At 38.4% G+C, this 15,186-nt stretch overlaps 1 protein-coding gene across 1 annotated transcript; it reads left to right on the forward strand.

Annotated features, from left to right (window-relative positions):
• Positions 1 to 10,584: 10,584 nt before the first annotated feature.
• LOC306877738 (POU domain, class 3, transcription factor 2) lies at positions 10,585 to 11,871 on the forward strand (the record flags this gene model as incomplete). Its single annotated transcript, XM_079429676.1, has 1 exon — positions 10,585 to 11,871. The coding sequence occupies exon 1, from the start codon at positions 10,735 to 10,737 to the stop codon at positions 11,869 to 11,871; it is 1,137 nt and encodes a 378-aa protein (XP_079285802.1). The 5' UTR covers positions 10,585 to 10,734.
• Between the last annotated feature and the right edge of the window lie 3,315 nt (positions 11,872 to 15,186).

Consider the following 15,186-nt stretch of genomic DNA (forward strand, 5'->3'; position numbering starts at 1 on the left):
CATGCTTTACAGATGAGTCTGTATGCTTGGGATCATTTGCAGTTACCTTTTTTTCTCCACATTTTTGCTTTCCCATCACTTAGATAAAGGTTCATCTTTGTCTCATCGGTCCATAAACATAGTTCCGAAACTCTTCTGGCTCACCTTTGTGCTTTTTTGCAAACTCTAATCTTGCCTTTCTATTTTTGGTGCTGGTCAGAGGTTTGCATCTTGCTGTGTAGCATCTGTAATTCTGTGTCAAAGTCTCCTGAGGACAGTAGATTGTCAGAGCATCACCCCAGCTTTCTGGAAGTTGTTGGTGATTTGACAGACACGTCTTTTAGGATTCATTTTCACAGCTTTTATGATTTGTCTGTCATCAACTACTGTTGTTTTCTCAGCCGATCAGGTCGTTGTTGGTTGCTGGTGTCGCTGATGGTTTCCAAACTCTTGATTTCTCCATGCCCTTTGTTTTTGCTAGAGCTTGACTTCCTCTTTTCTTTTAGCATCCAAATTGCTTGCTTTTCTCTCAAAGTCAGCTCCCTCGTCTTCATCCTGGTTTGTGTGAGTCATCATCGAATGCAAGATTCAGAATGCATAAGTAATGGATATAACTGATACGACACATTTCCTGCTTTTAATATCTGAAGAATTAATGCAACAGGACACAGCTGATCACTTAGAAAGACCTGTGAGGCAACTGTTCAATACTTATGCTCACATCAGATAGAGGGATAAAACTCTAAAAGTGCTGAACTTCTTAGCTGGTAAAACATCAATGTGTTGAATCACCCAATAATAAAATGTGACATTCTGTAGTTTTGTCTCATATTCATCTTTTAATCATATTTGTAAATGTCTTGACTCCACAGCCAACAGAGCAATTTTGTCTTTACTGTTCCAATACTTTTGGAGGGCACTGTATATATATATTTTTTCAGTATATCTTATATTTTCAGTCTTTGCACAACTTCCATATTGCACACATTATTGAATTCATGATGTTATTGTGTTGGGCTGATGCACCATGGGCAGAAATTTCAATACGTTTTTAGAAAGCTGGTTTTGGATTTATGAGTAGTATAAGATCATTTGAAGAAACTTTCCTGCTTTGTTCTACAACAAATACTGCTGTTCAAACGTTTGGGGTTGAAAAAGTTTTTAATGCTTAGAAAGGCTTCATTTCTTTTAATCAAAAATACTGTAAAAGCAGTAATACTGTGCAATATTATTACAATTTAAAAAATAACTATTTGAGTTTATTTTGAAATGTAATTTATTTCTAGGATGGCTGAATTTTCATAAGCCATCACTCCAGTCTTCAGTGTCACATAAACCTTTGCAAATCATTTAAAATGCTGGTTTGATGTTGAAGAAACATTTCCTTAGTATTAGCACTTTTGTCTTTTTTATTGAAGTCTTGGTTCTTTTTTTCAGGATTCATTGATGTATGTAAAGTTCAAAAGAACAGAATTTATTGTAATCCTTGTTGAACAAAAACCAGTTTCTTCCAAAAAGATCTTGCTGACCCTAAACTTTGAACAGTAGACTACACTGCAGTTGTAGTGCTTATTTAGCAACTCGTGTTCGTGTTGTAGAGGAAAAACAAAAAAATATCTATTCCAGTAACAGTAACATATAATAACAGACTTTATTTTACTTTAACCCCATATTTTTCCTGAGAGAATTCCCGAGGGAAGCCATGACTTGAAAATGCTAATTCTCTTACATATTACAGGCCTACAAACAGATCATCTCTATATGTTGGCTAATTAAATGCAGAGAGGCATTTAGCGCCAATTTCTGATGAAAATATAACTTCAGAAGTTCAAAACTCCTCACCCAGCCTCAGACTTTAATAGCTGCAAGCAGCTCCGTGTATCAAAACACACCATCTCGTTCCTGCCAAAGCTATCAATGGTCCTGTCTGTCTTGCTGCGTTTCAGCCCATTGTGTTGTGAATTTGTAATTCTAGGCAATGGTGAATTGCAGTGATTATGTAGCCGTAATTTAACCAGGATGATGTGTTTAATTGAATTGTTGCTCCCTGATGTTTCTCTCTTGTAAGGATGCTGTTCTGTTGACAGATGTGTTTTGTCTGTGAATGCTTGTTGTTGTTTTCTTCTTTTCTTTTCAGCCCTTGCTGTGTGCGACTGTTTGCATGCAACCACGCTTTCTTCCCGAGTTTGTGACCTTGGATGTTTTCTTTAAATGTTAATGTCTAGACTTCTGATATATTTCTCTGTAGCGAGCATCCGAGGACATTTTGCACTCGAGTACACAGTGTTGCCTTCATTAGAATTTTCTTTGGGTTGACGGCTATTTCTTCTGCAAAGTGCAGTGCTGAGAACCTATTTCTCCGCAGTCGTCACCCTCCCCCACATCATCTTCTCTCCATGTAAACACACACTCGCTTTCCTCTTCCTCCACGCTCTCCCTTTCAGTCTCTAGACTTGTCCTCACCAGCCCCATCTCTGATATCCACTTTTCTCCACCTTCCCTCTTTCGCCATCTCCTTCTTTCTCTCCCGCTCATTTCCCTCCATCTCTACGGAGGGGCAATTACCCCAGCGTCTCTAAACACCGGCGATCTGAGCATCCTTGCGCTATGCATTGTCTGCAGCAATTTACCAGCCGCATCTCCAGATGAATGCCTCCATTCACAATTACACCCCCTCCATTAGCTGCTGTCGCTGCTATGTTTGGAGAAGGGGGGGGGGGGGGGGGGGGGGGTTTGTTGTCTTGTTTTTTTCCCCCTTCACGTCTGTTAAAAAAAAAAAAGCAATTAAATGTGGACAAAGCAAGTGAGGATGGAATTGTGCCCTCCTTTCCTCCTCCGAATCAAGACTCGAGTATTTAGGCCTCATTTTGCAGTCTCTTCTCTCTTTTGAGAGTTGGTCTCCTTTTTGGAGTTTGCGCTTTTTGCGGATTGTTCTGTATTTTCATTTTGTGTCACTTTTTCAGAGGGTGGTTGGTGAATTTATCGGGGTCGCAAGAAACCATTTCCTGCCATATCTGCCTGGCCTGTGACATTAGAGGGTTTGCGCGGACAACATCCCCGCAGGCCCAAAGTAACATTGAAGGTACAGTATGACAGCCTGGATTGCACTGAGTGATTTAGTATTCCAATAAATCATTGAAACAATCTAATTTCCTATAGTTTTCAATTTTCCCTGAACAGATCGGCATTGATCGATTTCAAGTATAGAGACATGTCAGGCCTCTCTCAGGACTCTGGTGAAGGATTATCGGAGGTAGCTGCTTATTTTTACTGTAGATCTGTACATCAGGACTCTTATCTTTGCAAAAATAGGTATGGCCAGACTAAATAGGGTTTCTTGCTTGTAGGAGAGATCTTGAAGCGCTACTGTCCGATTAAGGACCTTGTGAAGTAATCCCAGAATGTGCTCTTTGGTTGGGTTTGAAACAACTATTATGAAAAAGAAGAATCCAAGGCACTTCTTCTGGTCCAAAATTTTTTAAAAAGCCTTTATTCAAATTCTGGCCATCTCAATAAACATTAAAAATGCCTAAAATTCTGCACACTGATGCATTTCGGCTTCCAGCCTTCCTCAGAGTTTCTGGCTTGTTGGGTAATGAATACAGCACATATTGGACAATAAATAGCAGTATAAATAACTAAAATACACATAATGCCACTCCTTTTGTATTTTAATTTAGAGTGATGGTTTACGGTTTGGATAGTATTAGTCAAAGCTAGCTGTCAAAACCTACAGTAAAGACTAAAGATTCTAATTTAAATAAATGCTGTTCTTTTGAACTTTCTCTTCATCAGAGAATCCTGAAAAAAATGATCATGGTTTCCACAAAAATATCAAACAGCACAACTGTTTTCAACATTGATAATAATAAGAAATGTTCAAATATAAGAATGTTTTTTGTTTGTTTCTTTGTCTGAAGGATCGTGACACTAAAGACTGGCGTAATGGCTGCTGAAAATTTGTCATCACAGGAGTAAATTACATTTTAAAATATAATATTTTAAAATCTTACCAGTCACTAACTTTTGAACAATAGTATACCTATTTATTTTTTATAGAATGTTCTTATTTTATTTATTTGTGTAACTTCTAATGACAGCACATAAGATGTGACAGAAAACCATAAGGAGAAATGGGATGGGGAAATAATACCAGGTGGAATTAAAACTCTGGTCATCTTGCAAATATGCAAGACCGCACAGCATATTGGAGCATGTGTAGCCATGTCTCTGAATTTTTATTGATTGTTATCTTCGGTATAACTGGCATGCAAGATTTATGTTGATTGGCATTCCATTATGAGGATCAAGGAAATCCCATGATGGTTCAAAGTTCAGTAATATTGGCAACATCTTTATCAATACATAAATCAGCAAAAACCAGCTCCTTGTCATTCATGGCTGTTTGGGTAACATTAGACATACTCCATCTCAGGGGCTTTCAGAAATGTTTTCTCCTCTGTGAAGTAAACGTAGATGTCGGTTTATGTTGAGGAAGGTTGTATATCAGGTTTTGAATGTGTTGGGAGGCTTTTCGCCGTCTCTCCTCTGGTTCTTCCCCCAGAGGCAGGAGCCTTATGGATCACAGGAACGAGGAGGAGAAATTAATTGGAGAGTAGGATAAATCGATGCTTGACAGAGAGGCAAATAGACCTTCCAACCTCAGTCCAAACGCAGAGCTTTGGTTATTTTACTTAGGAATGTATTGGATTGGTTGACAGCGGCTGAGGAGAGGGCTCAGACAAGACTTGGCCTACAAATGATGTCCTTTGTTTTAATTCATTAATTTCATTAATGTGTAAAGAACCTTTACCATTTTGGGGTGGACATTGGTCCTTTCTTGGCAGAAGGGTGTCTGGAGTTTCAAAAAGCAATGTTAAATAGGGCATAATTTCACTGTACTATATTTGGTTTGTTGTAAATTCTTAAATCATGTTTTCCGTATTCAAATACCTTCAAATTTTGTCCATTCAAGTCATGACTTGAACCCCATATATAGAGCTGACGCTCAAAACACTACAGTAAACATCAAGCAACAGAGTCGAGATCAACTGGTGCAAGCACAAATTTCAAGTCAAAGCTGCAGAGCAAACTTGTCCAAAAGGTCCAACTTTAGTGAGCAACTATGTACATTTGGATTTGTTTGCTTGTGTGTGTGATGCAGAGTTGCACAGTCTGAGTTTATAAATTTATAATTTATTGCTATAAAACCTTATAAATTAACAAATAAAATCTGTTCATTAAAGCGATTGTATCTCTTCACAAAACTTAAACAGCTTCAGATGGATTCATGGACAGAACCTCCCAGGATTCATAAAAATATCATAATTTGCGTTTTAAAGATTAACCAGATGAAGTCATTCCAAACTTGTGGGTTTGGAAAGACATGTGGTAAGTGAAGATGACAGAATTTTCATTAATGGGGGAACTAGCCCTTTAAGTCTCTTTTACATGAACATCAAAAAATAACTCCTTACTGTATGCCACTAATTTACATAATTTTACTTTTTGGTGTGTGTATTTATATGATGATTATTAAATGATTACACTAAGTTTTACTATTAAAAGCATTCCAGACCATGATGATTAGGCCTATTTTATGGTTTTAGGTAGGCTGATATCCCGTGCTTTACATATGCAATCCACACTACATTTAGGATCATTAGGCGATTTACACAGAAACTGTTCCCAGATGTAATTTCCAAGAGAACTTTCATCTGTAATCTTTTGTCCAAACTTGCAGTGTTGTTCCACTGCAGGGTTCTGCTGCAGTATTGATGTTTCAATTAGAACAGCGTTACATACCGCCGCAGCCTCGTAACACGGTGCGTCTCCAACCATCTGCTGCACTTCCACATATGAAGAACGAGACACGTGGGGCTAATCGAGCTGCACATGAGCGATGGGACCAGGAGCTCATTCACATCTCTATACAGATCGAGAGGAAACTGTAGGCCCGGCATCTCAGGTAGGCAACCTGGCTACAAGTGAAGTTTAGGCGCATTACAACTGTCAACAAGTTTTCCCAGCTGATCTACTCTCAGCAACTCTCATTTTGTAAAGATAACCAGATGCACTTATAGAAGAGACATATAGGCTAGACATATATGTCATATAGAAAAGCAACTCGTTGCCACTTGAGAGACATTTTTGGAGGTTGTACATTTCAGTGTCTTTATATGACTCTGCAAATTTCACTATGGCAGCCTTAAAGGTGCACTCATTAAGTTTTTATTAACATTTAGCTGTCTGTTATTCATCCTAGTAGGACCAGTTGTTTTGACTTTTATACTGACTCCTATTGGTCTGGATGCATGAAGTTTGCTTATGCAGTGCTATTGTTTTTATTTCGTGATTAGCAAGGCTGCTTATGTGATTTCAACATGGTGGCTCACATGACAGGTAATAACCAGATTAAAACAGCTTTTTTGGAGGACTGACATGTTTAAATGTCTCTGATGCATATTAAGTGCTGTTCATTTATGTTAATTAAATTATAAATAATACATATTTTAATTAGCAAAACAATAATAAAATCTGTTTATTTTATAATTTTTTTTTAAATCAGAGCCTCAAAAAGGAGTAATGTAAAAATGTAATGAAATATTGCAAGCGCGATATTTTGCAATCCTTATATTTGGTTTCGTCCGCAACCTGTTGTTCACTGGAAAACATGTTGAAGAGATTAAAGGTTTAGATGCTTGATTCAAATTAATGCAGGCAGTGGGTCTGTTATTTGGCAGTGTTATTTATTCTGGAGTAAGTAAATAAAGCACAGTAGATGATTTTTCTTCATCTCGTAGGTTGTGCCATTTGATCCTTCCCCCTTGTGTGGAAAAAAAAAATCCCACATTTTTCCTACTGATCTTTTTCAAGTGGAATGATTCAGAGTCTCTGAAGATGTTCGAGTCACTTTTGTTGCGTGGATGGATCGCGTAAGGTCTCCACTCTGCCTCACAGGGGTGGTCTCTTGCGCCCCCCCCCCCCCCCCCCCCCCCCCCACCTACAATGGATGCAGACAATCGGTAGCCAGTTGTATTGAGGGACAGATTTAACGATGTCTTTGTGTGGATTAATTGCATGGGATTACTAGATTCTCGGTGCAAGACCTGCAACAAGAGCTGTATAAGGATACCCCCACTGACGAGATGGTTCTCCACATCCACAATTCCTAAACAATCCTACACGCGCACTGTTTCATTCCATTTTTAGAATTAATAGCTAATTTTTATTTTTCTGGAATACTGGAAAGTGCAAGCAGGATTTAAAAAATAATAATTTAAACGTAATGTAATGTCTAGTTTTCAGCGCGCAATATAGCGATGTTCTCTTCCGCAACAAAAATAGTTAATTTGGTGCCCCCAGCAGTAAGATAAAGGCCGCTTATCGAAAACACTGAAGTTTTAATTTGTAATATGAAAAATGATTTGTGGTGCATTACTAGACTGCAGTGCTGTTGCTATGGTTACCTGGTTTAGCAATCGCGATTTATGGCAACAGTTAAAGTACAAACTAACTTGTAATGTAACTTGTATTGTAGCCTAAGTCTGAAACCCTTACTATTGAAACCTCTATGTAAACTACCTGTATGAAACAATGTGTTTTTACTAAGACCACTTGACACCCCCTCCCCCCAAATGTGTATCTGCTTCTATGGAAAGATTTTTTGTTAATCTTTTTTCTGCGTCTCAGGTGACCAGACCGTCATTGATTAGCGTAACTATGAGAAGAGTTTGATTATTGTGTAATTTAAAGCATGTCTTTGTAAAATGTAATTAATTATTTTCAATCAGTATTTGAACATGACCGGGATCTTGTGTGAAAATCCACAGAGGGAAGTATGTTGATGTATGGGGAGACAGTTACCTAATTAGACCATAAAAAATGGAATCTTTACAGCATGCGGGTCATATAATTACTGTTAATTTAACGCTCAGATTCTCTGTCATTAATTTTTATTCCCTTAAATGTAGTTTGGCAGCGGCTCCCGGAGCTCAGAAATAGATTTCACTGTATTTGAGAGCGCGCTGGCCCCTCCAAATGAATTACCAGAGAACCCACAGTCCAAATAACAAGACTCGCATCATTTATGCGTTGTTAAACCATGTAATTGAACGATCCATAGTTTGCATATTACACCATTAAAGTAATGTGCTTTGGTTTTCTCCCAACACGACTATTTAAGCTTCTGTGGCGTTGTGGTAATTCTCAGAATTACAACCTTAATTGCCATAAATGTTCTTTTGATTTGGGTGATTTCACTGTTACGCCACAATGATGTTCATTATTACGCGGATGAATTTCCGGAACGTGTCTTTAAAGTTTTTTTTTTTTCGTTTTTGTAGCGCCCTTTAACCCCACAATTAGGCCGTCCTTACAGAGTTTTTATGCATCTTTTTACTGCTTGCCCTGGTTAACTGATTATTGAATGCCTCGGAATTGTTTTTAGAAACTTTTTTTTAAATCGTAGACCACACTGTACAATATAACTTAAGAAGGCTAATAGGACCGTCCCATCTGGAAACAAATAAATTGAACCACTTCAGACAAAACGAACGTTTGTATCCCCATAATAATCAGAAAAAATAACACTTTTACATTTACTAAACACTTTCTATAGGCTAGCAGCTAAAATATGCCTGTCTTAATGATTTTGTTCCATTGATATAAACGACCTGAGTTTGTAATAGTTTTTGGTAAATGTGTTGAATGTATTTGAAGGCCTGGCCTATATTATGGACTTTATTGGTTTTTCAACCTTGTTTTATTATGTAGGCTATTGTTCAGTGACGCGTAATTGGACGTTGCTGTATGCCTGCTTCAAAGTTCATTAGTTGTGCAAATTACACTTTATTTACTGCTTTTAAACAGTTCCTTAAAATCAGCTGATCTCTCTCTCTCTCTCTCTGCCTTTCTTGTTTCTTTTTGTCTTTTGTCCATTATCCATTCTGATGTACGTAGGGCCTTCCAGAGGAGGCGATACTGGTGACTCATGAGGCGTTGTTTAATTTACTGCTCTCTATAGCAACCAGCAGAGCTGCTGAAAAAATGTCCCCCTCCTCGGACAATGTCGTGTGCTTTTCTTTACAGAGGCTCACAGAGAAGCCAGCTGGTCAGCTTTAGACACCTGCGGTCCCAAACGGCCCACTGTTTTCCCTCTGAAATATTCCATTGACTTGTACACTGTGCAAACCCAGAGGAAAAATACATCATTTTAAATCTTTAATAGGCAGATGATGACTAAAAGACAAGTGTAATTAGATATTTAAAATGCCAGTTAGATGTTTGGAGTAATAGTTGTTTATAATTATATTTATATATAATATTTATATATAATAGATAAGACAAAGTAAAATAAACATTGGCTACACATTGCACATACCGCCGAATAAATGGCATGTTTCAGAAAGTCTATGTGCAACACATGTACATGTCTATGTGAATTTTGAACCAAATCGGCATTACTCTGTTTTATCAGGGATCACGGATCAGATAAGGTGAACGCAATCTAAAACGTTCATATTATTTTTTTCATATTCATAGAGTTTTTCGCTTTCTTTCAATCATAAAAAATGGTAGGCTGTTTTTTTTTTTTAATCATTTTTTTATTTTTACCTGAAGCTGCCTTTTACTCACTTTTTAGTAGCCGTCTTACACCGGCTGTTATTTTTTTTTTTTTTTATTCTTTACAGAGAAGTAGGTTGCATTTTTTTTATACAACCAACATATTTTCTGCTCTTTATTTCTGAATGAGAAAAATTACAACATACCTAATATAACATGTCATGTCTCTTATCACCCACTTTAAAACTGATGAAAGGTAGGCTACATAGGCCTATTTAAAATGCAATAGAAACGAATGTTAACATGTTAAATTAAATATCTGCCAAAGAATAAATACTATTTTTGTTTCTTTTTCTGTTCTTTCGTTTTTTACCCCCTTTAGTTAAGTTACAAAATTTTTACTTAGACTAATCTGTTCCGGATACAGCATCACTTGACTCATCAGAGTTATTGCCTGTTGGCCAGCAAACTTGGCTATTCATTAAAGAACTGTTTTGTTTGTTTGTGGCAGTTCTTCAGAATCAAACACCTGAATGAGACAAACGATATTTTAAACAAATTAGTTAATACTTTTTAAACGTAGTCTGCAAAACGTTTTTTCTTTAACTCTGAAAGTTCTCCGTTAAGTCCATGAAGTTGACTATCCAAATACTTTTCAGCAAACATCACGCTAGAAAGATTAGATAGTTTCCCTTATTTGACAAATGAAACCCCGAACCTGTAATCAATAAATATGAAATGACATCACATAAAATAGTTTTCATTTATTGCATAAATTCTATTTTACAAGACACATACATACATACACACACAAAATCGCAAATTCCATAACAGATAAGTTTGAAATGAATTCTCTCCAAGTTATAAAAAGCATAACCTTTGATGTTCTTCGCTCCGGTCTTGGTGGCCCGTCGGTCCCTCACATTTCAGAGGTGCTGCAGGACACGGAGTTCTTTTGAGGGAGAGAGGCAGCGTTTGTTAAGACTCTCGAGCATCCAATGAACTGAAGGCTGCCTCCAAAAAAACGCGTCCATCAACCCTTTCCACCCAATGAGCGTCGTCGGGGGGCGGAGCTCAGGTGCGCGCCGCTGAGTCCACTTGGCAAAGAGCCTGGGAGACGCCTGTGGCAAAAGAGTAACTGTCAAATGCAAGGTTCCTTTAATAGGAGCGATCAGTCCGGCTCCGAGAGTCATGGCGACTACAGCATCCAATCATTACAATATCCTCACCTCCAGTCCATCTATTGTACACTCGGAGCCTGGGAGCATGCAGCAAGCCGCGGCTTACAGGGACGCGCAAACCCTGTTGCAGAGTGACTACTCGCTGCAGAGCAACAGTCACCCGCTCAGCCACGCGCACCAGTGGATAACAGCCTTGTCACACGGGGAAGGAGGTCCGTGGTCGTCCAGTCCCCTCGGCGAGCAGGACATCAAGCCAGCGGTGCAGAGCCCCCGGGACGAGATGCACAATTCCAGCAATCTACAGCATCAGACGCGGCCACCCCATCTGGTACATCAGACGCACGGCAACCATCACGATTCAAGGGCATGGAGAACGACGACGGCGGCTCACATCCCCAGCATGGCCACGTCGAACGGACAGAGCCTTATTTACTCGCAGCCCGGCTTCAGCGTGAACGGTCTCATCCCGGGCAGCGGCCAGGGCATCCACCACCACAGCATGCGCGACGCGCACGAGGACCACCACAGCCCACACCTCAGCGACCACGGCCATCCACCGTCCCAGCACCAGCATCAGCCGCACCAGAGCCACCACGACCACTCGGACGAGGACACGCCGACCTCGGACGACTTGGAGCAGTTCGCCAAACAGTTCAAGCAGCGGAGGATCAAGCTGGGCTTCACGCAGGCGGACGTCGGACTAGCTTTGGGAACGCTCTATGGAAATGTGTTTTCGCAAACCACGATATGCAGGTTTGAGGCCCTGCAGCTCAGCTTCAAGAACATGTGCAAGCTCAAGCCTTTGTTGAACAAGTGGTTGGAGGAGGCGGACTCCACATCTGGCAGCCCCACGAGCTTGGACAAGATAGCTGCGCAGGGTAGGAAACGGAAAAAGAGGACTTCCATCGAGGTAAGCGTCAAAGGGGCTTTGGAGAGCCATTTCCTTAAGTGCCCAAAGCCAGCCGCGTCGGAAATTACTTCGCTGGCGGACAGTCTGCAGTTGGAAAAAGAGGTAGTGAGGGTTTGGTTTTGTAACAGAAGACAGAAAGAGAAACGGATGACTCCTCCCGGCGGACCTCTGCCGGGTACCGAGGACGTATACGGAGACACGCCGCCGCATCACGGGGTTCAGACGCCAGTGCAGTGAGAAAAGACAAAAACAAGACAAAAACAAGGACACATCTTATCATACTGACTGCCTCAGTCTTCATTTATGATTACGTTCACGTTGGAGCTATCCAAAGTGAAAGCAGCTGCGGTTTAGACTACTGAGGCGGGAGAGCAGATTATATCCGTCTTCAATGTTACTCAAAATTCGTACTGCTGCAACAGAGGGGACCGTGCGTTCCCCGCGCGAGCAAAGAGAACGGTTGTTCTCTGAATACCCAGCACTGTGAAAAGACGCAGTTTTAAGGTGTAACCCTACTATTTATCAAACTCTTTGAGACGAGTGAAATGTCCCTCAAACGCGGTGTCCCATAGCCAGTTGTTTACATCTAGACGCATTCACTGCATTTTCTTTTTCGGAATTAGCCTGAAAAGTGACTAGTGCTGCAGCATTTGACAAATACACGCCATTTTTACTTTTGTTGTGGGCGACTGAGGGTGAACATCGATTCGATTGAAAAAAAACAACATCAGTGTGACATGCAGCCACCCACAGTATTCAACCATTTTATTGGGATTAAAATGCCTTTAAATATTATTATTATTATTATTATTATTTTACATACAGCATGGCTATGTACCAATTCTTCTACTCATGGAGACACAGTGAGGTGCAAGGTCACACTAAACAGATGTTATAGTCTTGGCGCCAAGAAATTAGTCTCACACAATTGATTCTGGTCTCTTTCTCCGTTTTATCATTACGGATGGCTCTAAATTGAAAAGAAATCAAAAGAAACTTCCAGCATCGAGCTGCAGACAGGTCACCGAAGGGCTAGTGATAGAAACCTGGCATTTCCTTCGATCTAGTCATATTACCATAATATACAATTGTTTCACAGGACTCCACACAGTGCTGTAAATATTGTATAATTTTTAAAGGACATATACGTTATTCTCTCACTTGAGCACTTTTTTCGTATTATTTTGAATTTGGAAACGATTTTAGAGCTTTTTGTTTATTTTTATTTTTGTCTTATTTCTTTAACATTAGAGTCTTGGTATATTTTGCCTTTATATTTATAGTCATTTAGCCGAATATTGCTTGCTATCTCTTGCGGAATTCAGTTGCTTTTTACCCACATGCAGCTGCTTTTTTTTTTTTTTTTTTTTTTTTATAAATTATGAGCTGACTTTACTATATGTTTATGTATAGTAAACAATGTTCAGTCTCCAACAATGTTAGCACTATTTTCTACCCAACGAATTCAATATTATATATCTCAAACATTTGAATGTCTTTTTTAATTCTTTTGAAATATAGATTATTTACACAGTATCGTGGAGAATGGGAAAAGCAAGCTATGTGACCTGCAATATTTTCAATTGAAGTCAAACGATTCTTCATTGTTTCATATGACAAAGCGTTTTTGTGTATTTTATATTTCCTTCATTTATCAAGCATATCAATTTATAACACGGGCACTATTATATTATTATTAAACATTCTCCACGTTTACTCAGCATCCGAGCTAAAAGGATACTTGGACTTTGGATTGAACTGTTTTTTTTTTGTGTGTGCTTTATAGTTCTTCATTGTGTTGTTTACGGTTCGCATTTATAGGGACACAATGCAGTGATGATTTACTGAAAATGTAAACACTGGAAGATTGGAAAAATGGGAAGATTTCTTCCAGGGGCTTGCTATACGTCACTATGTGTAAATACAATACAACAATCAGAAATTATTATTATTATTATTATTTTCTTATTGTATTATTTTGCTTCTATTTTAATTCATATTTTGGTGTAAATCTATTCCACAGTCTGTTATTATCGTTCTACTTTTTTTTTCAAAAGAAACATTTACATAGATTAATTGATCAAACTGTCATGCAATTCTACAAATACTGTGGAGCTATTTATTTGTTGTTTTATTTACTCTGTCAGAAAGACTCCATCAAACGTTGAACTGGATGATTTTGTGGGTATAATAAAATGCGCAGAGGTTGTGATAGAAATCGGATTTTTGTAGTAGCCTATATGATGGTTTTTTTTCTAAATCGAAAAATCAAACCTGACATTTTATGTCGTCGGGTGTAAAAAAAAAATATATATATATATATAGGCTATATATAATATGCGGATGAAGCTTATATTTATTGACGTCTCGGTAAAGTTTTTAAATGTGAAACAGAATGAACAAAACTCCTCTACACGTTCAAATGGTTTGATATGTCAGCGCAATCTCAAAAGAAACTGAGCGTGAAATTTGTAAGCCACAACATATGCAAACCGATAAGTATTGTTTATTTTCCCTGATATAGAAAAATAAAGAATAAAAACAGGATATAGCTATAGGCTACCCTGAGCACTGTCACTGAGATATGTTGCTGAAGCTTTCCTGTGTTTTTGCGTTTAAAACAGCGCGCTGGTTTTTGTGGTAAAGGCAGTATAAAAAATGCACGGCCAGTTTTTAGAAAATCTAGTTCGATTTAAATTCCGTAAAGAACCAGTTATAGATGAAGCACTATTATTTAGGGTGTCGCTTAGTTTGTGACATCAAAACGTGGGCCTCAATATAGGCCTTCTTTTATGGCATTAATTTATTTAACGTGTTTTTTTGCTATTCTTGTTTGCAATCAATCAGTTTGAAATAATTTAAATTTTAATATAATTTTGACAGCAATAAACCATAAAATATATTTGACTAATAATGTGAGACATTACATTGTCTTCGTAATAGCTTTCATAATTTCGTCATGATTACTAATAGTGAGCTGAATTTAATTTTTGGAGTTGCTCTTATGTTTTTCGTGGTGCTTGTTTGGAAGGTTTGAAATAGGCAATAGTCAATCGTGCAAATCCCAGTGCTTTAACCATTCAGAGATAAATTACAACTAGAGTAGTTTAAAAAGTTTGAGTATGCAATTTTCTCCCATATTTTGGAAAACAAGACGTTAAGACAAGAAATGACTGTATTAATAATACCGTGATTGTGTAAAACGATCATCCTTATCCTCTAGTGCCATCTAGGGAGGATTTATTCTAGGACACCCAAAGCAACATTGATTAAACGTAACAACAGCAGCACATGGCGATTTGTAGCTCAGCATTCCGGGGTTTTCTTCTTAAATATGCTGCCATGTTCATTTGCACAGTTTATGTTACACCCACCATGGATCATAATGAATCACAGTTGCTCCTGGTTTCCCCACAGAAAAATACTTTAGCTGTAAATACGAAAAGCGTTTGATAATTATAACTTTTTATTGTCTTTCTGAACTGTTTTGTTGAGACACGAGATATATATATATATATAAAGTTATATTAAGCAGCTTGTGCATGGGAGCTC

The sequence above is a fragment of the Barbus barbus genome (assembly GCF_936440315.1).
Source record: "Barbus barbus genome assembly, chromosome: 12".
NCBI classification, from domain to species: Eukaryota; Metazoa; Chordata; class Actinopteri; order Cypriniformes; family Cyprinidae; genus Barbus; species Barbus barbus.